Here is a 27,883-nt window from a genome sequence, read left to right as displayed (position 1 = left end):
CCACTTGTTTGACTTAGTATGAATAGAATGCTCTATTTCTAATTTAAAAAAATAGACATGCAACTAGCAAACAAATGTTTACTATAGCACAGGGAACTGCAGTAAGTGTAATAATATATAATGGAAAATAATTTCAAAAATAATATATGTGTATATGTACAACTGAATCACAAAATAAAGAATTCTACTTTTTGAAATTTAGTAATGTTTACCCTTTTGCCAGTTTTACTAAATGCCCTATGGATATCTAACAATGTATGAGATATAAAATTTTAAATATATTTGTGTAGAATATAAGATTAATATAAATAGAAATCTATTATATTTAAATTATTAATGACATAATTCAAGATGCTCCTATTCTTATTTTTTCTGCACTTGATAAAATATTCTCAGAGAAATGTTAAGATGTCACTATGATATACTTATTTCTTTTCCCTTATATTTCTTCTGATTTTTGCTTTATGTATCTTTTTTATTGTTGTTGTTAGTTGTTTATGTGTGAATTGTACTTTTTATCATTAAAAATACCCATCTTTGTTTCATTTAAAAATGAATAAATTTAATTAAAAAAAAAGAAATCACATGACACCAAGAAGGTGGGACATTATGAATAAGAAGCAGTGGGGGCAGCCAGAATTGACCTGCAAAGACTTCAGAGGCTGGAATCTGCCTGCAATGAAGGAGACCAGGGTTCAATCCCTTGGTAGGAAAGAACCCCTGGAGAATGGAATGGCAACCCACTCCAGTATTCTCGCCAGGAAATCCCATGGACAGAGCAGCCTGGCAGGCTATAGGGGTTGCAAAGAGTCAGACACGACTAAGTGACAAAAACTTTCACTTCTTTCAAGCATATTTTAAAAAGGGAGCATAGTGAAATTTATAACCTGAATAAAGTTCAAGAAATAATGGAATGGGGGAGAAGTAACATTCAAAGGAATAGAATTTTTCCAAATTTGTTGAAAAACAGCAATCCTGAGATGAAGCCCAATAACCCCAAGCAGTACAAAAACACAGATATAGATATAAGTAAAAGAGGTGCATCTGTTATATAAGGCAGTGGGGAGGACAAGTGTAGTATAAAAGCTCTTGTATACATATATTAAAAATATGTATAATATATATATTTCAGAACACATACGAATTTTTGCCTAACTAAAATGACAGGTTATGGTGAAACCCTTCATGTAGGATAGTGTCTCCAAAATGCTGATTAACTCAACCAAAACCCTAAACCGAGCAACACAAGGGAACGTGTGGACTTTGGGAATTGATTGTCGAAGGACCTGCACTAAAGGGATTTGAGGATGGTATTAAAGTCAAATGAAGAGGAGCTCAGATGCAGGGTCTGAGTCTCAAGGAGAGATGGTAAGCCAGGCTGGATATGATATGTGACATCTAATCAAGCTAGTGACTGTAAATGAGGCAAAGGTAACTAACATGGGGACATAAAGCAGACAAGATTTTTATTTATTTACTTAGGCCATGCTAGGTTTTTGTTGCTGTACATGGGCTTTTCTCTAGTTGAGGCAAGCGGGGGCTACTCTTCATCGCAGTACTCAGGCTTCTCATTGCGGTGGCTTCTCTTGTTGTGGCACACAGGCTCTAGGGCACACAGCCTTCAGTAGCTGCAGCACGTGAACTCATTATCTGTGGTGCCGGGCTTAGTTGCCCCATGGCATGGGGGATCTTCCTGGACAAGGGATTGAATCCATATCCTCTGCTTTGGAAGGCAGATTCTTAACTACTGAGCCACCAGGGAAGTGCCCAGTAGACTAGATTTTAAATGCTGAGTTATTGTAGCTTATAAATTGGGAGAGAAGATCGCAAAATGAAGTATTTGGGGGTCCTTGTATTTTTCCAGGAGATGACTATGGCTATTGACTGCCTATAGCTTGTTAAATATGGATTAAATGGGCAAACACTAATAGAACAGATCCAATATAACCTTCGAAGGAAGTGAAAGGAAAAGAAAGATGTAAAGGAAAACAAAAGAGTCCAAATGATGGCAAGACAGGAGGAAAAGGGAGGAGAGGACAGGAAAAATGGGACAAGTTCAAAGTGTAATGTTATAGACAAAAGTCACTAATCCTAATACATGTCAATGAGCTAAATTCTCCTGTTCAGACCTTAAAAGTTATACTCTATTTTAAAAAAAGCAAAAAAGATTTCAGCGATGTACTCTTTACAAAAAACACACCTAAAGCACACAGGAAGATAAAAAGTCAAACTATGGAAAAGAGAGAACAGGCAATTAGTTGTCAACAGCAGGCAAATATTAATAGCAAAAGAGAATTCAGGCAAAAAGCATTATTAGAAATAAGGCAATGTGATGCATAAAAATAAGTGACTCCATTCACTGGAAAAATTTATCATATCCCATGTGAATATGTGTATACATGTTAAGTCACTTTATTCGTGTCCAACTCTTTGCGACCCTATGGACTGTAGCCCACCAGGGTCCTCTGCCCATGGGATTCTTCAGGCAAGAATACTGGAATGGGTCACCATGCCCTCCTCCAAGGAATCTTCCAGACCCAGGGATCGAACCTGCGACTCTTACGTCCCCTGCATTGGAAGACGGGTTCTTTACCACTAGAACCACCTGGGAAGACCGTAGCTTTCTATGAAGCCAGATTGACAGAAATTAAACAAAAAAACTAGTCAAATCCATCGTTGGATTTCAACATACCTATCAGAATCAGTAGATCAAATGGACCAAAAAAATTAGTAAGAAAATAGAGTACGTGAACAATGTCACAATTGGGCTTGAGCTAATGGCTTGACTACATTTGATGTCTGGGAAACACACATTCCCTTCAGGCACACGGGAACCCTTGCTGGGCTGGCACACACTCAGATGTAAAGCTGGCCTTGGTATACTTCAAAGAATTAGGATCTGACTACATTAAAAACACACACACACAATGCAATTAAGTAGGAAAACAAAGCCAATAAGATAATTAGAAAAATTCATTCACTTGGAAGTTTAATAACACTTATAATCAACTCATGGGTCAAAGGAGAAATTATAATTGAAATTAGGTGATTTCATCATCTAGCTTTTCACATCAAACTCATGGAATACAGTTCTTGAAGAGGAAACTTAGAATAGTAAGTATTTGCCTTTGGAAAAAAAATAAACCTCAAAATTGAGCTAAATCAAAGACCCACAGATGCAGAAGAAAGGAAATTGAGTGAACAGAAATTTGTGACATAGATAAACATACAAAAGAGCACAGCAACAAGGCAAAAACCGAATGTTTGAAAAGATTCATTAAAAACAAAGGCACAAATGTTTGAAAAGATGTTTTTAAAGGTACAAATGTAATGAAAAACAACCACAGATGCTACAGAGAAATAAAGATTAAAGGATATTAAGAGCAATTCTCAACACACTTCAAAACTTTCATATAATCAATCACTACCTAGAGAGATAAAATTTTGCAAAACAAATTCAAGGAGAGAAACAAAATTAAAATAATGCTTTACCTGTAAAATAAATGCATTCAAATAGTCAAAAATTTTATTAATACCATGAAGAAAACACTCCATCCAAATGGCTTTATCAGAATGCTCCCATTTGGGACAGAGAATTCCATCCTTATATGGAGAAATATCAGAAAATAATTCATTTTAGGAATCCAGCATAAGCCAGACACCCAAACTGACCACAACAGAACCAGAAACAAAACTACAGGCCAATCTTCCTCATGGACATGGATGAAAAAATTCTGAACTAATATTATCCAACCAGATCCAACAATGAAAAAAATCATGATCAAGTTAGTTTTATTCCACTTTACTAATGACTCAGACAATAAAGAATCTGCCTGCAATGTAGGAGACTTGAGTTCAATCCCTGGGTTGGGAAGATACCCTGGAGAAGGGAATGGCAACCCATTTCAGTATTCTTGCCTGAAGAATCCCATAGAGAGAGGAGCCTGGCCAGCTACAGTCCATGCGGTCACAATTCAATTGCTTAATATTAGAATTCTATTAATTTAATTGTTAATTAACAGATTTTAAAGGATGATTTATCAACAGATAATCTAGGATTCAGCATCCATATGACATTTTAAACTCTTCTTAGCATATTTTTAAAAGAATAGTAACTTTCTTGAGAAAAGGCATCTACCAAAAACGCCCAGCAAACATAATTTATGGAGAAGCACAGCAACATTTAAGATTAGGAATGAAACTAAGACATGCTCTCCATCACTGCCCAGCCCCCTCCCCAACACTGCACTGGGGTTTGAGCAGCACCGTAGTGGTTAAGAAACAGAAGCAAAAGTCTGAATGTAACTCTATTACAGAGTTCAATCTCGTACCTACAGGACAGGCCAATAAGTCAAGAGACGACTTGCTGGGGCAAAGAATTGCGACTTTATCCAGAAAGCCAGCAGACGCAGGAGATGGTGGAGTCATGCCCCCAGAGAACCATCTTGCCTGAGTTAGAGTCAGGCTCCTTTTATATTAAGGGGGAGGGACTACAGCCAAGCATTTCCGGTTCCACCTCCCCATTCCCCCACCAGCGGCCTCTGGAGAGGGCATGTGAATTTCATCTTCCTGTAGACACTTACAGGTGGGCCTAGTCAGGAGGTTTCCTGGGAGGTAAACAAAGGTGTTTTAGCTTTATGCTTATTATCTGGGAGGCAGGGGTGCCCAAGATGGGCCATTATGTATAATATAGGCTTAAAGGCAACATCCCTTCAGTGACTAACTTGTACAGAACACAAAAGCTCTTTCCTATTACAACTCTTGGGCTTCCCTGATGGTAAATAGCAGAGACATTACTTTGCTAACAAAGGTCCATCTAGTCAAGGCTGTAGTTTTTCCAGCAGACATATATGGATGTGAGAGTTGGACTATAAAGAAAGCTGAGTGCCAAAGAATTGATGTTTTTGAACTGTGGTATTGGAGAAGACTCTTGAGCGTCCCCTGGACTGCAAGGAGATCAAACTAGTCAATCCTAAAGGAAATCAGTCCTGAATATTCATTGGAAGGACTGATGCTGAAGCTCCAATAGTTAGGCCACCTGATATGAAGAGCTGATTCATTAGAAAAGATCCTAATGCTGGAAAAGATTGAAGGCAAGAGGAAAAGGGTATGACAGAGGATGAGATGGTTGGACGGCATCACCAACTCAATGGACATGAGTTTGAGCAAGCTCTGGGAGTTGGTGATGGACAGGGAAGCCTGGCGTGCTGCAGTCCGTGGGGTCACAAAGAATCGGATATGACTGAGCGACTGAACAGCAAATTACAACTCTTTTATATTAAAATATAAAATAGTACAGCTGATGTGGAAAACAAATGGTGGTTCCTCAAAAAGCAAAACAAATTACTTTATGATCCAATAATTCTACTTCTGGGTATGTGCCCCAAAGTACTGAAAGTGGGGACAGAAAGAGGTATTTACAGACTGTGTTCACAACATTAGTCACACCAGCTGGGAGGTGGAAGGAACCCAGTATCTGTTGGTAGATAAACAAAGAGTGGTCTGCACACAAAATAGAATATTCCTCAGCCTTAAAAAGGGAAGAAACTTGGTATGCTACAAGGGGGATGAAACTTGAGGACATAATGCTCAGTGAAATATTGAGTCAGTAACAAAAGACGAATACTGTATGATTCCACTTACAGGAGGTCCCTAGAGGAGTCCAATCCATGCAGACAGAAAGAAGGTGGAGCGGGGCTGGGGACTTACGGTTTCATGGACAGAGTACCTTTTTGGGGAAGATGATTGCTCTGGAGATGGAGATTGGTGACAGTTGCACAACAATGTGAATGAACTTAATGCACCTGAACTGTGCACCAAAAAATGCTCAAAACGGGGGATTTTATGTTGTGTGTGTTTTACCACCAATTTTTAAAAGTTGTAGGGATTCCAAAGGATTTTCCAGAAACACTGCTCTCATTAAGCCGGTATCTGCCACCAAGCCCAGGGGTTCATTACCTGCAGCCTGTGAATATTGTGGTGTCTCAGAGATTATGTACAAATCACGTAGCAGTTTTGTGAGAAAGCTTCCAGCAGGCTGTCAGAGTCTGTGAGTACAAGAGCCATGCTGAGGGCCCGTCCCCTCTGCAGGTGTCACCCCCCCTATCTCCCTCCCCTCCCTTCACCCACCCCCACTTTTCCATTCACTCAGGTTGCTTAAACACGATGCAAAGTATATTCTTAAATCTTGGATTCATTAGACAAGGTTCAATTTCTTAAGGTAAGTGAAGCTCTGAAGTCAACCGAACTTTAGTGGTTTTTATATTACCCATTTTTCCTGCCTAATAATATTAAATAGGTCCGGTTCTGGCTCAGGCCATGGAAGAGCAATCAAACTTGCAAAACCACATCAATGATTAGATCCTCCAAACTGTGTTCTGTGATCTTAAATGATTTCCAATAAATTTTCTTGCTGGGTTTTGCTTGTTTGTTTGCATTTAGTGTGGACTGAATTCTAACACACTGAAGACCCCTGCTCCGTCCCATGGCTTGGGATGGTAGGGACTCTTGGAGGGGGTCACACTTGGTGCCTCTGAGAGGTTGAGAAACATCCAGGGAAGGAAAACTCTCGCCAGCTTAAGTTTCATTCAAACTTTCAAACTCAGACTTTTAAACAAAATGCTTTTATTTATAGTTTTAAATGGAATGCAGTGTTAGGAACTTGCATGGACTCTTGAAAGGCCTTTATATTCTCTGTGTTAATGCTTCCTTTCTGGCCATAGAAAGCGAGTAGGGAAGATGGGCCAAGACTAGACATGGCAGACACAGCCCAAGAGCTGTGCGGAGCCCACGGCCTGAACCTGCCCGAAGGGGTGGTCAGTAGTCGTCATAGTTCACGCTGGCTCCGTGCCGGAAGCTGTGGGCACTCCGGGGGCCAATGGCCGCATCCTCATCATAGTGGCGCTGGTAGTAATCGTAGTAGTCGTGCCCATTCCGATTTCTATTCAGCCAATAGCTGATGTCATCCTCAAATTTCTGGAGAAGAGGGTGAGAAAGGATGGGATTAAAGACACCACTTCCCAGAGCACATTTTACTGGTGGTGTTTCTCTGGTGTTTTTCTTTAACAATGAATGACCCCTAATAGAAACTCCTGCAACAAGGTCCTACTGTACAGCACAAGGAGGAACTATATTCAATATCCTGTGGTAACTATAAGGGAAAAGAACCCGAAAACATATATATATGTGCGTGTGTATCTGAAACTAACATTAACAACAATCAACTGTTGTTCAGTCACTAAGTCATGTCCAACTCCTTGTGACCCCGTGAACTGCAGCACACCAGGCTTTTCCTGACCTTCACTATCTCCTAGAGCTTGTTCAAAGTCGTGTCCATTGAGTCAGTGATACTGTCTAACCATCTCATCCTCTGTTTCCCCCTTCTCCTGCTCTCAATCTTTCCCAGCATCAGGGTCTTTTCTAGTGAGTCATCAGGTGGCCAAAGTACTGGAGCTTCAGCTTCAGCATCAGTCCTTCCAGTGAATATTCTAGGTTAATTTCCTTTAGGATTGACTGGTTTGATCCCCTTGCAGTTCAAGGGACTTTCAAGCGTACTTCAATAAGAGAGTACTTTTCAACTGTACTTCAATAAAAACTAATAAATAGTACTTAAAAAAATAATTACTCCTGCCTACAGCATCCCTGGGCCAGAGGTCAGTTCTAACCAGCAGGAGAGCACTGCTGAAAGCCTAGTCCCCAAAGGCATATACACCCCTTCCCCTGAACCCCTACCTGCGAGTTCTGAATATACCCCAGACTTCAGCATTCTTCTCTTTTTTGGTAAAGAAAGCGGACATCTGCCCAATGCAGTAACAACTGGGCCTGCCCCCAGCACTAGGAGTCTAGTGTGGCAGACGCTGACCCCCAGTCCTGCCTGGGCTGCTGCACAGGGCTTAGTAAATGGTGGTGAACAGAATCATACTGCAGCCTCAGGGAGTGTCTGGTGGTGACTCTCTCACAACTGTAGTGATGCTCAAACAGATCTGGTGCACCAACTCAGGCCACAAACACTGACTACATGGGCACAATTCCACCTTCTTCATCTGCTTGGCCTGGGGCTGCGACCTCCACCACCCTTACCACCCCCACCAGTCTCTGCTTTCAAAAGAAGATGGCTTGCTTGACTCACAATACTGCAGTTTGTCACATAGGGTAGTAGCCTCATTCTTTGGTTTTCCTAATTTTATAATCTTGTTTAAGGTTTTGCCTTAAAATAACTTTTTTTCAAAAAACTTAAAAAATATTTTATAAATACAGAAATAATGCAGACTCACATTTTACAAAAGCACGGTGGGAGGGAGACAAAGAGAAAGGGGCTATTTCCACTCCCAATCCCTACTGGTGTCTGGGTGCATGTCCTTCTAGTCCCATCTATGCATGTTAGAACCTTACTGGATCCTCACATTTACTCACACTCAGATAAAACCATACAGATATGGTCAGAGGGTTCCTAGGAAAATCAGACTCTCCCTGAATCTAAGTCCCAGCCTCTCCGGGCAGGGAAGTCTCTGGAATTCTGCTACGAAACCCTGATGGGAGGGATCCCATTGGGCACAGCGGGGTGGAAAATTCCAACCAACACCGTATACCTGACGGTCACGTAGTCCAGTGCCTGGCAGCTCTGGCTTTGACTTCAGGGCAAATAACAGAACTTCATTCTCTGCCCGTTTCCCTGCATGCCCTCCCACCATCTGGTGGGAATCCACGCCTCTCCCCCGCCCCCACCCAACCCTCATCCCCCCAGGCAGAGCCCAGCCTCTGCCCCCCAACCCTGCCCTGTAGAAAGCCAGCCTCCTTTCCCCCCCTCCACCCTCAACCCTCATGGGAATCCAGGCCTCTGTCCCCCAACCCCCATTCCCTCAGGAAGACCCAGGCTTCTGCCCCTCACCTCCACTCTGTCCTGTAGGAAGCCAGCCCTCTGTCCCACCTACCCCCACAGGATCCAGGCCTCTACCCCCTCAACCCTCATCCCCACCAGGGGAAGCCAGGTGTCTGCACCAGCCCCCACTCTCCCAGGCCCACCCCTCCTGCCGAGGGAGCCAGGACACCCACCGCCTCATCGAAGCCCAGGTACAGGAAGTGCTGGTACCATTGCTGCACCTCTGGCCTCGAGCGGTCCCACAGCTGCCGCTTGGGCCTCCTAAGGCTGCTCAGGAACTCCTTGGCTCTGCTCTCCTGGACAGCCACCGGGGTCGTAGTGGGAGCAGGGGCTGAAACAAGGGGTACCCCCCACCACCAAGTACAAAGATGATTTCTTTCCTCACTGGGGTGAATTGCTCTTCCACATCCCCTCCCACCCTGCCTGGCAGGAGATGCTCTGTCTGGCATATCCTTCCTGCAGGACACGGGTACAGTGGGGGCTCCCTCACTAGGTCCCACCCTGGGCTCTGGGGTAGCCAGCCCTGCCCTCTGGGCACTGCCATATCACAGGCCTGGGGTTGGGGCAAGAACCGAATTCAGCTCCTCCTCTGCAGCCCCTGGCCACACCCAGACCCAGGTCCAGCCCTGGACAGGGGCTGGTGCTTCCTTGTGGGCTCTGCTGTCAGGAAACCACAGTGTATCCAGTGCTGCCTGGTGGGTGTTCACTATCCAAGTAAACAAGAGCCCTCTGGGGCTGCTTAGGAGTCCAGGGGAGAGAGAGCTGGAACAAGGGGCCCTGGGCCGGCCAGCCAGGCAAGTCCAGCAGGGGCTGTGGGGACAAGCGGTGCCACTTGGGGTCCCACTGTGTGACCACTGATGATTGGACTGCCTCTTAATGGGGTGACCCTACCTTTCCCACGGCTTCCCTGAATGCCTTCTCTCATGGGCTCAGTGCTGAAAGGGCCCCACTCCTGCAGATACACTCAGGGAAGCTCTGGGTCCTGGGCTGGCCCTGCTGACTGCCTCTGAGCCCCTGTTCCCTCATCTGTGACGCTGGATGGATGGTCTTTGCCTTGAGGTTGGCATGGAGGCTGCACAGGAAAAGGAAGTCAAGTGCGCTTGTGTCCTTGCTCACGTGGGTAAATACCAGCACGTTTGTATTCTCTCCACCTGCTCGTCTGGGCATTTCCCTCTGGGCCTGTCACACTGTTTCACACATAGTAGGTGCTCAGTATATGTTTCTTGGCTTGAGCTGGATAAACGCTGAAGATATACACAGAGGAGTCCTGATTTTCTCCGTCACTTTCTCTCTGGTATCCCTTGCACAGGTGGCCCTGCCAGAACTCCCATCAGCCCTGGTATCCCTGGGAGATGGCTGCTCAGCCCAGGGAAGGGGCCGTCTGAGGGGCCTGGGAGGTCAGGGGTGGACGAAGGCCTCAGAAGCGGCTGGAAGAGCTGGGGAGATGCTGGGAGTCCCTCTCCATACCGAGAGGAGCCACATGTGCTCAGCAGGTGTGTGTCAGGTGGAGGGGTCACTGCAGACCCCCTGGGAAGTAGCTGCATAAGCACCGGGGCCCCACAGCGGGGAACAGACTTCAAATTCAACCTCCTGGAGCCCCATTAACTCAGGGAAAAGAATAAGTGGCTAAAAGTTCACCTCAGAAATTTAGTCTTCACTCTAAGGGACAGATAACTTCCTGTTTTCCAGGTGAAGACACATGTTCTGAGGGAGAATGGTGTTGACAGGACCACAGGGTGACGGAACCCGCTGCAGGGGCCAGGACTCACCTGCATGGCTCCCAGACTGTTCATGTGCTACCACCACTCCCTGAGGCATGTTCTTCACAACAGGTGTCAGCAACACAAATCTTTCTGGTTAACCCTTTCCCAAGGGCCACCTGGATACAGAGGACGCCCACAAGCCCACTCTGCGCTACCCCAGGACTAAGGCAGTGTGTGCTCCAGACTCAGGCATGTGCTCTAAAGGGCACCAGGGTTCTAAAACAGCCTTCCCTGAACACTGCCGCTCTGTTCCTTTTATTTCTGAATCTACACTGACAGCTTTCAGAGAAGCATTAACTGGCAATAATATTTATCTGATGAAATACCGCACCACATCCCCACAGAACCACCCCTTCTATCTGCTAACCTTTTAAGAAGTAAACACTTTTCATTTTCCAAACACAAGCCTCCAGTGAACACATCAACATCCCCATTTCCCTGCAACCCGCTGAAGAATGCCCCCTTATCCATGTAGGCTGTATTTACCTTCTCGTTTCCGAAGCAGCAACTTGAGTTTGTTTCCACTTATGCCGCCTAAAGGAATGAAGACAGAAATCATTTCAGGATTGTACTGAACCCTTAAATTTCTCACATGCAAAAATCCACATTGGAAAAAACTCACTTCATGCCTCTATCCTGCTTTGGCAACTTGGTATCCAATGCTTGCTGCATTTCCTGTTATGTAGAAAAGGCCATTCAGGCTGCCCGTTGCTCAAACTGGTGACAAGGATTATGGCTGAGCTGGACACTTTGAGCTACTGGAGACCATCTGAACTGTTCTCCAGGAAAAGTAACATTGTCCTTTGAGCCCTTCTATCATAGTATTCAGGCAGTCACCAGGAGTTAGGCGGAGAAGAGATACATGTGTATTGCATGCATGGCTGAGTCCCTCTGTTGTTCACCTGAAACTATCACAACATTGTTAACTGGCTATGTATACATGCGTGCTCAGTTGTTCAGTCGTGTCCGACTCTTTGTGACCCCATGGACTGTAGCCTACCAGGCTCCTCTGTCCATGCGATTCTCTAGGCAAGAATACTGGAGTGAGGAGTTGCCATTTCTTCCTTCAGGAGATCTTTCTCACCCAGGGATTGAACCCTGGATCAAATCCTGCATTGGCAGGCTGAAACTTTAGCATTGAGCCACCTGGGAAGCCCATATGCTAGTATAAAACTTCAAAAAAATTAAATAATATTCAGGCAGTTATCTGTCATACGTACCCGCCTGCAGACTTTACTGAATAGTGTCCCCCCAAATTCATAGCACTCAGAACCTCAGCGTGGGAAGCTATTTGAAAATAAGGTCTTTGCAGATGCAATGAGTTAAGGGTCCGGAGGTAACATGATGCTGGGTTTAGGCTGGGCTCTAAATCCAACTACTGATGTCCTTACAAGAAGAGGTGACACCACACAGATGGCAGTCGTGAGAAGATGAAGGCAGAAGTGGGCTTTCTCTACCACAAGCCGAGGAACGTGCCTCAGTGCTCTCAAAGTTCAGCCCTGTATCGTTACTTGCCCTCACTGTCTTACAATCAGGCATCATTTGTACCATTTACTGTGGTTTGTATTCAGATCTAGAAGTGTTTATAACCTGCCCAATTGTTTAATAGGAAATGATGAGTTTGATCTCATGAAACGTACCCTCTGGCCTGTGAGCTGGTTTGAAGACTGTGGAAGCCTCTGGTCTCTGAGTGCTACTTACAGGAATGAGGCTTGTCCTGTGGAAGGGGAACCAGAGGCTCTGGGAGAGAGCATAGCCTTGTAAAGACTGAGCAGAGCATCCTTAGGTGTATGAGCCACAGTCTGGCCCAAGGATGGAGATGCTGAGATGGTGGTATCCATCCTTCAGCAGGTCCTGCCCTCCCCAACTATGGACCAATTTGCAACTGCAAAGGTGTGGTCTTCTGGGAATAGGAGCCAGAGCTCCAGCCAAACTTTCAGAAGTGTGTGGGGCCCAAAGAAGACTAAGAAACTCTGCTTAAAAAATTTATTATGTAGTTGGGGAGGAAAAAAACACATTTGTAGGCAAAAGTCACAAATTGGCTGCTCACCGCTACACGTGACCTGCAAGTGTGTTTTCTTAGGTGCCCCATGTTTACGGATTTAGTATTTGAATGTTTCCAGACCCAGGTCACTTGGCAGACCCCGGGGTGTGTAAACAGCACTTTACCTCTCAAGCCCCCCACAGGTGTTTGAATTTGGGTGCCTCCCACCTGCCTTTAGAATAGGGAGCCAGGTCTGGGGGGAACTCTAGGGATCCCACTGCAAGAGGAGAACACAGTGGGGCCACCCTCGTGTCTTCAGAGGAGGGCTGGTGTCTCTGGGCGGTGGGCTAAGTGGGCAGTGGTCTGAATTCAGAATTATCATCTACACTTCCAGTCAGTCTACAGAGATGCAGTTGTTTAAAAAGCAGGTACAATTTTAGGCCGTGTAAATAAAAGAAGAGCGTCTTGCAAAAAGGAAATACTTGTCCTGCCTGTGTTTCAGCTTGTCTCTGATCAGCCCACCTCTTTTACTATTTGGTTCAGGTGCTAACATGTGACCTTCAGATGGTCACAGGAAAACAGGAGTTCTGGCAAAAGGAAAAAGGTTTAGAAAGAGGAAAAAGTCCAAGAGGAACAAACGGCCTGTGCGTGTGTATGATAACAAATTAAAGGAATTTAGATGTTTAACTGGGGCTTCCCTTGTGGCTCAGACGGTAAAGAATCTGCCTGCCAATGCAGGAGACCCAGGTTCGATCCTTGGGTTGGGAAGATCCCCTGGAGGAGGGCATGGCAACCCACCCCAGTATTCTTGCCTGGAGAATCCCATGGACAGAGGAGCCTGGTGGGCTACAAGGCTGTAGCCCTGTAGAAAGTTGGACATGACTGAGTGACTAACACACACACACACAAACACACACATAGATGTTAAACTAGAGGAAAGAAACTTCTGGGAGCAGAGCGATAGATGGCTCTAAGATGCCACTGGGCCATAAATCTATGGGTGGGCAGCAGGCTGCCAGCACCGGACAGCCACCCACGGCTGGAGCAAATCAACAGAGAAGCTTCCCATCCAGAGTCACTAGAGGTATCCAGGGCATCAGTTGTGAGTCAGCACTGGGGAGGCTGCTGCACAGGAGGTTCAGTTACAAGGGGTGGGACCACTTTCAGTCTGTGCTTCCCTCCCAACCTCAAGAGCCAGTGAAGGAATCTACATTTGCCAACATGGACAGAGCACGAATCTGAGCATATTTTAGTATCTTAATATATGTGAGTCTCCAATGACTCAGAGTAGCCTGCCAAATTAAGTACCACCTCTCTGTCTGTATTCTGTAATAGCACTTTAATACTGATGAATTGAAACAGACATTGGAAAAGTGAAAAGTGTTTGTCGCTCAGTCATGCCCGACTCTTTGCGTCCCCTTGGACTGGAGCTTGCCAGGCTCCTGTCTATGGAATTCTCCAGGCAAGAATGTTAGAACGGGTTGCCATGCTCTCCTGCAGGGGATCTTCCTGACCCAATGATTGAACCTGGCTCTTCCGCATTGCAAGCAGATTCTTTACCATCTGAGTGGCATTTGTGCTGAAGCTGCAATTTCTCCTAGCAAATCTGTGTCACTACTAACCCAGAAAGGTGAGCCTCATCAGATTCAGCTACACAATTGAAAAGGGTGAACAAGTCTTAAAATGATAAATATCAATGATGTCATGGTGCCAATTACTGCCCACTGAACTGTAAATATCAATGCATGAACGTGGACACCACGCTAACTTTATTTGAAGAAAGGAATAAAGAACGAATGAGCTGCTGTGGGGTTTGTCTTGTAGCATCATGGATTTCTACCCCAACATCACTGGTCACCATTTTTAGGCTGTGCTCATACGCACTCCTGAGTTGATCAAGTTTAGCTCCCTGGCATTCGATCTCCCAGCGGGTTTGGAATTTTAAAATGCCCCCTTTGAAGCTCATGATAAACTGATCAAGAAAGGGCAACGGTCCTTTCTCCACTAAATGCTTTTGGGTGTCATAAAATCACCTTGGGGACTTTACATAAAGATTTTTATTTGGTGTCATAAGAACTTTCACATTCCAGCTCAATGACCATAATATTTTAACCAACTCCTATCACTGCAATCTTGGTATAAATGAAATAAAATACAAATCCTGAAAAGAATGGGTTTCTAGCTGATGTCCACTTGCTGTATTCAGTTGTGGTTCTTAAAATGGGAGGAACAAGCGGGAGGTGATAAATCAGGTGATGGGGAGTGATTGACTGGCCTCCCTTGTGGTCCTAAATTAGAAAAGCAGTCACCCCAGCCCCTCTGTTGTGCTAATGCCCCCCAGGGCTCCCATTGCTCCTCTGGCCTGTTTGCTGTTCCCAACTTGTGCTGACCACCCAAAACACAGACGTTCAGCAACCAAGGGGGTCCTGCCTTTCCACCCACCTTGCTTGGCTGCTTTGTGGTGTGAGAAACTTCAGTCTCAGGTTCTTGAGCAGGTCACCCTCCCATCTTCCAGCCCTTGAATCTTCCCAGTAGACCTGGGGTCACCACCCCACCTCTCACACCCGCAAAGGCACCCCTGCCTGCAGGAGGTCACTCCTGAGCCATAAAGGATGGCAAGAGGGAAGTGAGCACTCAAGGTGAAACCTCCCTAAGGTGGGTTCTGTGGGCTCCCAGGGTTCAGAAGTCCACATCCCACCCACTTCATCTGCAGCCTGTGCGTGAATCCGCGCATTTTCTAGGGAAAGAACTGGGATTGCCAACCCATTCAAGAGGGCCTCCAAGAAGTAGAGACGTTAAAGAATTTCTCCTTTCAGAGCTTTTCCCCAGCGAGGAGGTGAGGCCCTGCTCCTGCTCGCGCAGATTTGCAGGCCTGGAACTTAACTGAGCCGAGGCGCCAGAAAGGGAACACCTGGAAGGGACCCTGGGGATGAAGGCCTTTTGACTCCTCTGAGTTCTGGGTGCCACCTGCCTACAGCGCCCACTGCGCCCTGCCTCTAGCGTTCTGTCCAAGGCTCCTCCGCCTCTTTTCCCAAGGTTGCCGCGAACACCTGAAACCCTGCCCTTGACCCTGAACTCTGCCACTTCCCACCGCCCAAGGGCAGAACCCAAGACCGCTTTCAACTCTTGGCCCTTGCCAGGACTCGGGATGTACGCCTTGGTCTCCGCGCCCTCCTCTCGGCGTTAGCGCCGTGAAATTGCCTCCTTACCTGGGCCCATGCACAGCAGCAGCAGCAGCGCCAGTGCGGTCATGACCAGGAAGGCGGGCCGCGCGGAGGAGGTGGCCATGGTTGCAGCGGATGCGCTGGAGAGAGATGAGCGCGCCTTGGCCACTGCGCGGGAAGGATAAGGAAGGCGCTTGTTCTGGAGGACCCGGCGCCAGCGGACTGCGCCCTGAAGAACTGCGCTCAAGGGTACTGGACGCGCGGGCGGTCCCCGAGTCCGGGCCGGGGCGGGACCCGGCAGGCGGGCGCTGTGCCGACGGGCCGCGGGCCAAGCGTCCGTGCCAAGTCTCCGCGCCCCTCTCTCCGGCCGCGGCTCCTCCAAGGCTGCGGGGCTGCGGGCGCCTGGGCCGCCAAAGACCGCGGGCGAAGGGCAAGAGAGGTTCGGCTGCCTCGGGAGGGGACGCGGCATCCAGCGGGGGAAGGGCTGGGTGCTCTGAGGGTCCCCGCTCAGGCCTCGGGATCTCGCCGCTACCGGCCCTCCCGACCACAGTCCCCTCCCCTGCGCACCGCGCGCCCTGGTCCCCCCAGCCCGCTCCCTCCCTCCCGCTCAGGCCTTCGGAATGTCCTGGCTTTGCGTCGCAGCTCTAAAGATGCCTTTGGCAGCTCTGTGCTTCGTGCTGTTTGAGTCTCCACGCTCTGGGCTCAGAGCTGCATTCCAGGAAAACATCTCGCTCAAGAGACTCCGACAGACGAGCCTTTCAGTAATCAGGAGAGAATGAGCCCCGCAAGTGTTCACACGTCTCCATCGTGTGCCCCATCCACGCACACTAAAGGGGCACCCGGCACCCGCGTGAGGCCACGGGAGCTGGAGCCGGCCTCCCCTGTCCCTGACCTGTGCACACACGAGGACCCCGCGGGCGGCGCGTCTTCTGGGAACTAACCCCTCTAAGCCCATCTACACTGCGGCTACTTCTCCTTTAACACCTTCGCACCCTGAGCCTGTGCTTACCAGGTAAAGAATCCGCCTGCCAGTGTAGAAGAGACGCGGATTCGATCTCTGGGTTGGGAAGATCCCCTGGAGAAGGAAATTGCAACTGGTTCCAGTATTCTTGTCTGGAGAATCCCATGAACAGAGGGGGCCTGGTGGGCTAGTCCATGGGGTTGAAAAGAGTCCGACAGGACTAAACAACATAATACAGAAAAGTGTGCAGATCAAATATGTAACTTCACAATAAAGATGTTGCTACCTTCCCACTTCTGCAGGAGCTGATGTTCCTCCCAGCTTCTCACCCCAACATGTAGCTTAACAGTTTAGTTTGAGGCGATCCTCTTGTTTTGAGGGGGGAAGATTATTTAACGTCTTTACTGAATTTGTAACAGTATTGCTCCTGTTATGCTTTGGGTTTTTTGGCATGGATGCATGTGAAATCTTAGCTCCCCAACCAGGGATCGAACCCTGCTGCATTGAAAGGTGAAGTCTTAACCACTGGACTGCCAGGGCAGTCCCTTAGGTAATCCTCTTTTAAAAACACTTCATTGGTATTTTATTTTCATTTCCTTAAAGAGGAAAAGAACCAACAACAACCTCAAAATAAATACTTTTGGTTACCAGTAGGAAGACACTAATGATTAAAAGGATTAAGAGGATCAGATTCATTACTGTCAATTGAATCCAATTTAATTCAGTTCAATCCTTATCAATATCTGTTTCTCAAGATGTTCAGTGGACATTCCTATAAACAGTCTTCCGGAGTGACATGTCTTTGGCTCCCATGTTCACGTCTGCCTTACACGTTATTAGTACCGTTTATCAACATGAGTAACAGCGCACAAAGCCCTGCATCCTCCTCTCTCTCTGTCTTTTGTCTGTTTCCATCTTTTGTCTGTTTCCAGGTCTTTGATTGCTTGGGTCCTACTGACTGGGCTTTCTCTCTCTCTTTCTCTTTCTCCTGCACAAACACAGAAGGGTTCCCTTGTAGAGGAGGGCAGGGGAGGGAAGATGACTTTGATGGCCCCAGGAGCCATAACTGCTGCTTCAGTAAGAGGCTCAGGTGTGATGTGTGATGAAATCCCCCATGTTCATTCACAGGGAGACAGCCCTGTGTCAGCAGCAGAACCCTCTCCCCACTACCACCTTCCTGGGGTCTGCCAAGCTCAAGTGCCCAGCTGGAGATGCTGTGCCTGTTCCAACATCCACCTTCCTTTCTGTTTGTTTACTTGTTCAACTGCACTTGCTTATAAAATGAAGCGCTTCGAAAAGTCCTTTTCTTCCTATTTACTTAAATCCACCATCCCCTTCTTCCCTCTACTGAAGCTGGTCTAGTCCTCATTCCACTGTTTCTCAGATTGGGTCTAAAAGTCCCAAGGTGCTTGTTAAGGCAGGTTCCTGGGCTGCATTCCTTGGGATTCTGATCCACTTTGTCCTGAGTGAAGCTCAAGGGTCTTTGTTTTTCTGGGGGATGCTCATGCAAGCAGTGCTCAGGGTGCGTTATGGGTCCCCATCCCCACCAAAACCCACCTGCCACCTTCAGCCTCTGCTCCACTGACATGCATACATGTGGCCTGTCCAGCATGGGGGCCTTAGGGTAGGGGCAGCAGGGAGGCTCAGGGGTCCCAGAGAGAGCATTCTAAGATCAGCTCTTCCAAAAGACAAGAAGAGGAAGCAGCTGACACCTTAAGGGCTTGGCCTGGAAACTGACCCGCATCAATGCTACCATGCTGTTGATGGGAGCAGTCACAGAGCCCACCACCTGGGGAAATTCTGGGGAGGGTCAAAGGTGCCATTTCTCAGTGGGAGGATGTCAAAGAATGTGTGGCCGTCTTTAATCCACTGTCCTCCCCACTTCTCAAGGCCAAGCCCAGATGCTGCCTCCTCCAGGAAGTCTCTCCTGCTTTCCCCTTGGGGCCAGGAGTATACTACCCTCTGAGTTCCTCCAGGCCTATTTTTCCCCTCAAGGTTTTTTCCTTCTGCTTTATTTCTCTTTGACCTCTTCAAGTTGTTTGTTTTCTTTGTTTCCCTGTAAAACTGACACCCAATAAATATTTGGTGAATGAATAAATGTTGCCATCGAGAGGTGAATCTGTAGTTACTCAAGTCTTGTATAAATGAGATCATTTCATATGTTTCTGTCTATTTTAAGTTTGCTATTAAAAAAGTACATGTTACATATAACAAAAACGCATAGCAGCCCAGGAACAGTATAAGGAAAGCCCCCTGAGTAGAGACCCTCCTCCAAGGCCAGCGTAGAAACTGCCAACACCCCAGAACTGGCAAGTGCAGGGTTAATCTGCATACTCAGTGGTGGGTCCTCAAAACTCCCTTCCTGTTTATTAAGCAAATTCCCACATTGGAATTTTAATAACTTTTGCCATTTCAAATAACTAACTGAAGCCAAAGGCAGGGAATGCAGGAAAGTTTCTTTTCAGCCTAAAAAAATACTGAGAAGGACAGAGTCCTTATTATGCACAATTCAGCTCCCGGGAAGGCTCGTTTAGCAGGGTTCTGGAGGGGCCAAGGACCCCACAGACAGACCCTCAATGGGGCCCCTCAGGAGGATGCCCTTAGTGATGGGACCCCTCAGGAGGATATGGTCCTTCGTGATGGGACCCCTCCAGTGGACGTGGTCCTTAGTGATGGTGCTCCAAAGGCCACATGGTCCATAGCCATAGGGCCCCTCAGGAGGACATGGACCTTAATGATGGTGCCTCATAGACAGATGTGGTCTTTAGTGATGGGGCCCCTCAGGAGGACATGGACCTTAATGATGGCGCCTCATAAACATACGTGGTATTTAGTAATGGGGCCCCTCAGGAGGATGTGATCTTTAGTGATGGGGCCACTCAGGCCACGTGGTTCTTAGTAAAGATGAACATAGGCGAACGTGGACCTTAGTGATGGGACCCCTTGGGCCACATGGTCCTTAGTGAAGGTGAACCGAGATCCCCAGCTGTGGTATAAAGACAGTCAACATCTTGAAGAAATGGGCTTCAGATTCCTAAGGGGCCTGTGGTGAAAAAGAGATGACGCTACTAAAACAGATTTGCACATTAAACGGGGCCAGTTTCCAGTCTCTTCCTACGTTAAATTTGTAGCATTTTAACCAAAGCTGAGGAGACCCCAGAAACCTGGAGCAGATCACTGAGGTGGAGTGTAGCCCAGCTGCCCACGGTGGAGCAAGCCCCCTGCACTTTGCCTGAAGTCCTTTGTCCTGTGGAGAAGGGAGCATGCACGTTCTCAGTATAAAACCAGAGCAGTGGTTCGATGACCTGGAGGCAAAGGATGGTGTCCTTGTGAGGGCATCATCATGGGGGCGAGCTGCTCCAGGCAGGAGGGGTCCCAGCCTTGGGTACCAAGACCGCAGCCAGAGACTTGCTCTCTACACCTGGTCGTGGGGATACCAGGCCTCATAGTGGGTGTCCAGGGACTGGGCACAGATGGGGCAGGGGCCACAGGACCCACAGGGCCATCAGCCAGTGTGACATTCCTTAAGAAATGACTCAAAATAGTCTTATTACCTTCAACAGAGACACCCTGAATCCCAGAGCGATGGGACAAGATCTTGTTGTGGCCTCGCTCCTGTGGTCAGGGGTCAGCAGTGACTGAGCACTGCTGGGGTCTCTTTGGGGCCCAGTTACAGCATTATCACCACATAGTCCATAGGGCTCCCCCAGGCAGCTTGGGCTCTTCCAGTTTGCTTTTGTTCTTGCTGTTATTTCATTTCATTGTTTGTTGATGCTGTGAATTACTGAGCACAGAATTTTAAGACAGCCGTGTAAGTGCCTTATATGTGTGTGTGGTTAGTCACTCAGTTGTGTCCTACTCTTTGTTACCCTGTGGAAGATAAGATTTCCCAGGCAAGAATACTGGAGTGGGTTGCCATTTCCTCTGTCAGGGGATGTTCCTGATCCAGGGATGGAACGTGTGTCTCCTGTGTCTCCTGTATTGGCAGGTGGATTCTACACCACTGAGCCATCAGGGAAGCCCTAGTGCCTTATGGGTAGATTGAAAATGTGGTTCAAACCAGCTCCCTCCAGCCCCCATGTGAGCATCTGGGATTCATTCCTTCTGCTAAGGCAGCATACTTTCAAGATACTCTGCTCAAATACAAATATTCTTGATTAGGTTATAGCAGTATGATATCCTCCATTCACAGAGATGGAGAAGTAGCCATGGTACCATCACAGGCAAGCCTCTGTCACCTCCGAGGGTGTAGACACCTGTTAGGCATAAAGGGCTGCCCTTGGAAACAGAACCTACAACTAAGAGGTATTTTCCGATTCCCAAGTCCTTCCCAGGACCTGTGGGGCTTGCAGGAGTGACCCTTCCCCCTTTTACAGTTCAGGAACCTGGGTCTCAGAGGCTGTGACTTGCCAGTCAGTCAGTTGGCTGACTCAGCCCAGGCTCTGACACTCCTCTGGTCTCTATGCATCCTCAGACGGCCCAGAGACAAGAGGCTGTGCTGGGTGCCCTGCGTGGGGATGTGTAGGGGCAGATTCAAGTCCTCAGGACACTGTCAATCTAGCAAAGGGAGCAGGACACACACTAAAGTGTCAGGAGCAGCGGACTGTAGGTAGATTTTGCAGCTGTTTGAAAGCTATCTCCCAATGGGCATTTTAAGGTCCTCAAACCATCAAGGTTACTATTGTTAGGAACAAGAATGATAAAGCTTTATGTAAGTGATTGATGGTTTATCAACACCTTCACATGGAGTTCTTTATTTTAAACTCATGGTCTGGAGTGAGGGTCAAGTCTTTCTGCCAAATTTTGTCCCTCCATCTTAAGATTCTGCTCAAGAATCTTGTCACCTGAGATATTTATGCAGGAAATTTCCTTTTACCTTTGGTCGGTATAAAGCTGTTTATATCATCTTGGCATGCTAGTTTGAACTCATTTAGCTATTTCCTTTGGGAGATTTGGTCTTTGCTCTTTTTTCTCCCCTGTGTGTGTGTGTGTGTGTGTGTGGTGCAGACTAGGAGGGAGGCAGCTTAAAGTCATTTTTGTATTTCATTTGTCAGACCCTCCAAGCTGGGGATGTGTATCCTGAGTCACTGTTTACTGCCCAGCAGGACCTGGCCCTTGCAGAGCTGCCTGCAGGCCCAGGAAGGGGTGGGGTGGCCCTGAGTGCTGGGGCGGCTCCAGGACTGGGGGGAGGGGAAGGGGCTTGTCACAGGGATGGACCCCAGTTACCCTTATTCACTATTCATGTTTCTCCTTGAAGGGCCCTGCCCCACATGGGAACAACAAAATTCACAAGGCACAGCCATAAGATGACCCCCTGCAAGACCATGGCAGGTGTGACCATGCTGTGACCTTCCCTCCATCCCGTAGCCCCAGGCACCAGTCAGTGGACATAAAGTCTTTATTAGAGCCCCACTCCCTATCATGCAACCTGAGTTATTTTAAAATATTTTCATTAAAGTACAGTTGACTTGTAAAGTTGTGTTAATTTCTGGTGAACAGCCAAGTGATTCCGTTATGTACATACCTCTAATCCATTATTTTTCATATTCTTTTCCATTCTGGTTTATTACAAGCTATTGAATATAGTTCCCTGTGCTATACGGTAGGACCTTGTTGTTTATTTTACACAGTTGTGTATCTGCCATAGCATCATGAATGGACCTAGAGATGATCACGCTAGGTGAACTAAGTCAGAGAAAGACAAATACCTTCTGAGTTACTCACATACAACTTTCCCCTGCTTCCCCTGACTGTCTAAGCCTGAAAACAGAGGCTAATCACATCCATGTTTTCTCCTGACTGCACTAGGGCGAAACTGAAGTCAAAGCAACAGCACACTGTTTAATGTGCAGGTCAAAGGGGTCTCAGGAATGTGTGCAGCTGTGTGTCCGGCACACGTCACTCTAGAACAGACTCTAACCCGCTGCCCACTCCTGGGTTCACCAGCTGAGGCCTGAGAGCAGGTCACCTCGGAGGGGAGCACACGTGTTTGACTTGAGGGAGGTAGTTTTAATTCCCACATCAGCCATGTGGAGCATGTGCCTGCAGCCGTGAAGGGAGACAGGGGTGACACACAGGCCCCCACAGCTCAGCTGGGTCCATGACCCTCCTGGGCTTGTGTGATACTGCACCAGTCCAAGCCCTGGCTGAGTTAGGGCTTAAGACCCAAAGTGGCACAATGCACAGAAATTTCCAGAGACAGGCTGCTCCTGACTCAACACGGAACCCTCCCACAGAGCGTTCTCCCTCAGGGTTCACATAGTTACACTTGGGCCAAAACCACTCTGCACTTCCTCTCTCACCCCCACAAGGCTAGCAACTGAGGACCGATGCTCTGACTCCAGGCAGCCGACAGGGCTGAGGCTGCCAGCCAGGGAATGGAGCCTGTCTCATTAGTGAGAGGCAACCAGGCTCCTCACTGAATGGTGGGGCCTTCATGTAATTTTAACATTAAAGCATTTTGTGCTTCTCCGGGAAGGGGGACATCTTTCTAGTAACTGTTTTCCTGCCCCTCACATACCCCCAGACCCCTGTTTCCAAGATTGGACTTACACCCTCAAAACTAACACAACATTGCAAATCAACTTTACTCCAATAAAATTTTTTTAAAAATTGGATTTGGCTATAATGATTGGTTCCATCTCTTCTAAGCTCCCAAGGACATGCAGCAGTGGTGATTATACCAAGCATTTTGATTTCTTATATTAGTTGGTTTTTATACAGATCAAGTCATATTTTGCACAGCGTGAAAGAGGGCCAGAAGTATTCCAATACTCTGCAAGAAAATAAAATTCTAGGGGTTAAATGTTTCCTTACAGCTCCAAGCAGCTCAAAGAATGTATAGGTAAAACTGTACATAGTTTCGAGGTCATAGTTTGAAGCTCTTTCAGGGGGTGGGCTTCCCTGGTGGCTAAGTCAGTAAAGAATTCGCCTGCAATGTGGGAGACCCTGGTTTGATCCCTGGGTCAGAAAGATCCCCTGGAGGAGGAAATGGCAACCCACTCCAGTATTCTTGCCTGGAGAATCCCATGGACAGAGGAGGCTGGCGGGCTATAGTCGGAGTCTCGAAAGAGTCAGACACATGATTTCGCAACTAAATCATCAAGGTGTGGGGGGACATGTCTGCCTCTGGTATGGAGGGTGACTTAAATAACTTTGGTGAAATTTCAGAGAAAAACACATTGGCCCCAAATTGCTCTGTTTAAAAGAACCTGCTTCGATACCATGAAATCTAATACCTAAACCAACTAGATATTTAGTTGACACAAGATATATTATCAAATATTTTGGTGAAAAGGACTTCAATTAAATACTACTGACAATGGAATTCAAGTGAAACTAATTATCTTTACAAAGCTTAGATGTGCATTTTTTTCTGGGTCAGCTCTTTTTCCTTTATCAAAATTCCTATGATGGCAAACATGCGAAGATACCCATAAAGAAGATTCAGTCATTCATACTCTGCTCTGCATGTCTCATTGCTTCCAATAAGGCAACCCCTCTCACTTCCTCAAGCCCATTAGATGCTCAAACACTCAGGAGATTACTTAAACATCAATGATTAAAGGTATGCAGGCTATGCTTTGCAGATAAGCCATCTTCCTGCCTGTAGAAGCAGGAGGATTTAAAGTTTGTTCATTGATAGAATCAACTCCAGATCAAAAAAGAATGACAAATTCTTTAGAATGTAAAACAGTCACTTCCAGGACTACTCTTTTTCTGTTGTTGTTTGAATGTTACTCTATTTTTTTTTTTTTTTTTTTTGGCTGAGGGATATGGGATCTTAGTTCTCAGACCAGGATCTGCGTTCCTTGCATTGGGAGTGTGGGGTCTTAACCACTGCACCACCAGGGAAGTCCCCCACGACTACTCTTTTAAGCTCTCAAATGTACTGTTAAAGAGACCACGCTCATTCAAGGAAGTCACGTGTCTTTTGGTAAATGCCATGGAGCTGACTGTCCTCTGAATCCGTTACCAGGATGAAAAAGGCAGAGATGAAGGAGGAGAAAGAGACCGTCTGGTGAAGATTAGTCCCTTAAACAACTATTTTGCCCCTTCCAGTGCCGAAACGTTGACCAGACTCATTTCCTTGGGCTTCTTGTCCACTGACCCTTCCTGTCCTGTGATGAAACAGCTGGAGGGCCACAGGCTCGGTCACTCTTGGTCATCCCTCTTTAGGACCACTGGTTGTCCATGGTGCGATCAGAGTTTGAAGGAATTGGCTGGAGAGTAGCTGAGCTTGGCTGCCAGGAGCTGGGAAGTCTGTGCAGAAAGGACCTGGCCGGACTTGTTAGGAGCTGTATTAGGAGGGCTGATCCCACCAGGCTGGGGAGCTTATTCTGGTATCCGGCAGGGCGGAGGTCAAGAAACAAGGGTGTCATGGGAGGAGAGCTTGGATGTGTGGGTGGGGCTCCACATACTCCTCTTCTCCAGGACGAGCTCAGGGGAGAAAAACACAAGAGGACTCATGGTGAAGATCAGTGAATAAAGAAACTCAGCCAACCTTGAATCTCGTCATCAAGGTAGTGGTTGGGAGCCAAGAGACAAAAACCCACAAAAACAACCAAAGCAGAGACTCAAGAGGAGAAAAGTGGGGACAGGACTATAATCAGTAAATAAACATGGGTGGCAGGGTCATCAAAGCTCCAGCTGGGAGTGAACCAAAGCAGTGCTGCAAACACGGTGACCTTCACCACTGCCAACAGAGCCCAAATGTGGTGGGTGAGGGTGGGAGGGTGAGGGTGGAGGGGGGGCTTCAGCCAGGCTCTTGTTATTACCGGGACTTACTGTAGAAACTGTAGTGCACTTCCACCATGAAGATTCTACTACAAACACACACACAGCCAAAAAGCCCAAAACAACAACAAAAATCTCAACAAGAGACCTCTTTATGGGATGGAAATGAAACCTACAGACTGTGCTAGCAAGTGGACATGGCCTGTGAGAGATGCTCTTCCCATGAGTCTTAAAAGGTATTAAAAAAAGGTGTTTTAAAAAGGTTATTAAAAAAAGGAGTCTTAAAAAAAGTATTTCTTTAGAAAAATTATTATATTATTCTTATTGTCATTTTATTTATTTTTATTTTTTGGCTGTGCCACACAGCATGTGGGATCTTAGTTCCCTGACCAAGGATTGAGCCTGTGCTCTCTGCATTGGAAGCATGGAGTCCTAACCACTGAGCCACCAGGGAAGTGCCCCTTATAAGTCTTTTAAGGAATTTAAAGCAATTGTCATGTTCAGAGATGTCATTCTGCACATTTTCAAGTTTGGTTGTGCACATCACAACTTATCCACTATTGTAAAAAGGAATAAATAAATAGAAAGTAAGTTTTAAGAATCACTGCAGCTTCCCTGGTGGCTCAGATGGTAAAGAATCTACCTGCAATACAGGACACCTGGATTTGATCCCTGTGTTGGGAAGATTCCCTGGAGGAGGGCATGGCAACCCACTCCAGTATTCTTGCCTGGAGAATCCCATGGACAGAGGAGCCTGATGGGCTACTGTCCACAGGGTCGAAAAGAGCTGGACAAGACTGAGTGAATAAGCACACAGAGGCTTTTGTGTCTTGAATCTCCTGATGAAGACGCAGGAGTCTGATCAGGAAGCCCTGAGCTGTTTCAGGTGAGACATGAGGGAGGTAGACGAGGGTGGTTTTGGGAGGGACAGAGAGATGTACACAGACCTCAGAATACAGGATGGAGAATGGACAAGAGTTGGTGATGGGTTGTGGAGGATGGGATGGAGGAGGGGCAAGAGAGTGAATGTGCTGAAGTTGAAAGACCTGTGACTCACCCAGCAGGAGTGCCCAGTGGGTAGACAGATCTCCATGGCAGGTGTGGAGCTTGAGAGAGAGCAGACTGGAGATGGTTCAGGGGCTGTCAGTATACAGAGGTGTCTGACTGCACATAACTGGAGAGATTTACCCAGGGAGGTGGCCTAAAGTGGGAAGGTGAGTGCCTAAGAGAGAACCTACAAAGAAACTGACATTTAAGGGCACTGTGGTGCTGTAGAAGACTCCTGAGAGTTCCTTGGATGGCAAGATCAAACCAGTCAAAGGTTTGAAAGGAAATCAACCCTGAATATTCAGTGGAAGGACTGATGCTGAAGCTGAAGCTCCAATGCTTTAGCCAGCTGACGCGAAGGGCTGACTCATTGGAAGAGACCCTGATGCTGGGAAAGATTGAGAGCAGGAGGAAAAGAGGGATGATAGAGGATGAGGTGGTTGGATGGCATCACAAACTCAATGGACATGAGTTTGAGCAAACTCCGGGAGATAGTGAAGGACAGGGGAGCCTGGCCTGCTAGGCCATGGGGTCACAAAGAGTTGGACATAAGTTAGCAACTGAACAACAAACCAAAGAGAAACCTAGAAATGCGATGGAGGTGGAGAGGGTTTGGCTATTTCTAAACATTTAAGTACTCCCAGAAAGGATCAGTTATTAAATTCTCATCCCTTTAGTATAAAGTGAAATATCAACTGTTCTTTTTCCTGAGAGGAAAAGGCATGAACACAGCAATCACTAAAATGAAGAAAGACCCTTGAAAGGGCTGGAAGGAGAAGTCCCAGTTGTCTGCTACTCACAGTGGAACAGCGGCCAACACTTTGCTCATCTGTGGCGTGGGGGCCCTCCCAATGCCCGCCCGCTCACCCCAGGGCTGTGGAGAGAAAGGGGGATACGGGAAAATCCTACCTGTGAGCTCTGATCCTCTCAGTGCTGTGTATAGTGTGTGTGTGTGTGTGTGTGTGTGTGTGTGTGTCCCCTTAGGCCTGCTGTAACAAATTACCACAACTCACTGGCTTAATTTAACACACACTTGCTCTCTTACAGTTCTGGGGGCCAGAAGTCTTCAGTTAGTCTCACTGGTTCAATATCAAAGTGTGGGCAGGAACGTGCTCCCCGCAGAGGCTGCGGGGAGAGCCCGGTTCCCAGCCTTTCACAGTGCCCCGAGCTTCATGCCTTGGATTCCTTGGCTCCAAGCTCAATGTTCCATCATCTAATCCATTAACATAGCATCTCACTCTGCGGTCACATCTCTGTGTGATCTTCCGTCTGAGCCCCTCTTGGAAGGACCCTTGAAATCATACCGGGCCCACACCGGGGATTCAGGACAGCAGGCCTCGCCCCCATCTC

The 27,883-nt window shown here is 47.1% G+C and overlaps 1 protein-coding gene and 1 long non-coding RNA gene across 3 annotated transcripts in view; both read right to left on the bottom strand.

Annotated features, from left to right (window-relative positions):
* The window catches only part of LOC147363212 (uncharacterized), a 42,741-nt gene extending 38,285 nt beyond the window's left edge, over positions 1-4,456 (bottom strand). For both annotated transcript variants that reach the window (XR_015136835.1, XR_015136834.1), the window contains exon 1: positions 4,332-4,456. This is a non-coding gene — a long non-coding RNA (uncharacterized LOC147363212). The remainder of the gene's footprint in view (positions 1-4,331) is intronic.
* Positions 4,457-6,607: 2,151 nt separating this feature from the next.
* ECRG4 (ECRG4 augurin precursor) lies at positions 6,608-16,472 on the bottom strand. Its single transcript, XM_086326673.1, has 4 exons — positions 15,835-16,472; positions 11,128-11,175; positions 9,052-9,209; positions 6,608-6,975 (listed from the first exon to the last, which is right to left on the bottom strand). Exons 1-4 carry the CDS (start codon positions 16,256-16,258, stop codon positions 6,817-6,819), a joined length of 789 nt encoding a protein of 262 aa, XP_086182799.1. The 5' UTR covers positions 16,259-16,472; the 3' UTR covers positions 6,608-6,816.
* Between the last annotated feature and the right edge of the window lie 11,411 nt (positions 16,473-27,883).

The sequence above is a fragment of the Bos grunniens genome, chromosome 11 (assembly GCF_055505025.1).
Source record: "Bos grunniens cultivar Pamir isolate PY7600 chromosome 11, Bosgru_T2T1.0, whole genome shotgun sequence".
In the NCBI taxonomy this organism is placed as follows: Eukaryota; Metazoa; Chordata; class Mammalia; order Artiodactyla; family Bovidae; genus Bos; species Bos grunniens.
Note: the sequence above shows the minus strand (reverse complement) of the source record. Positions and strands in the feature narration are given on the sequence as shown.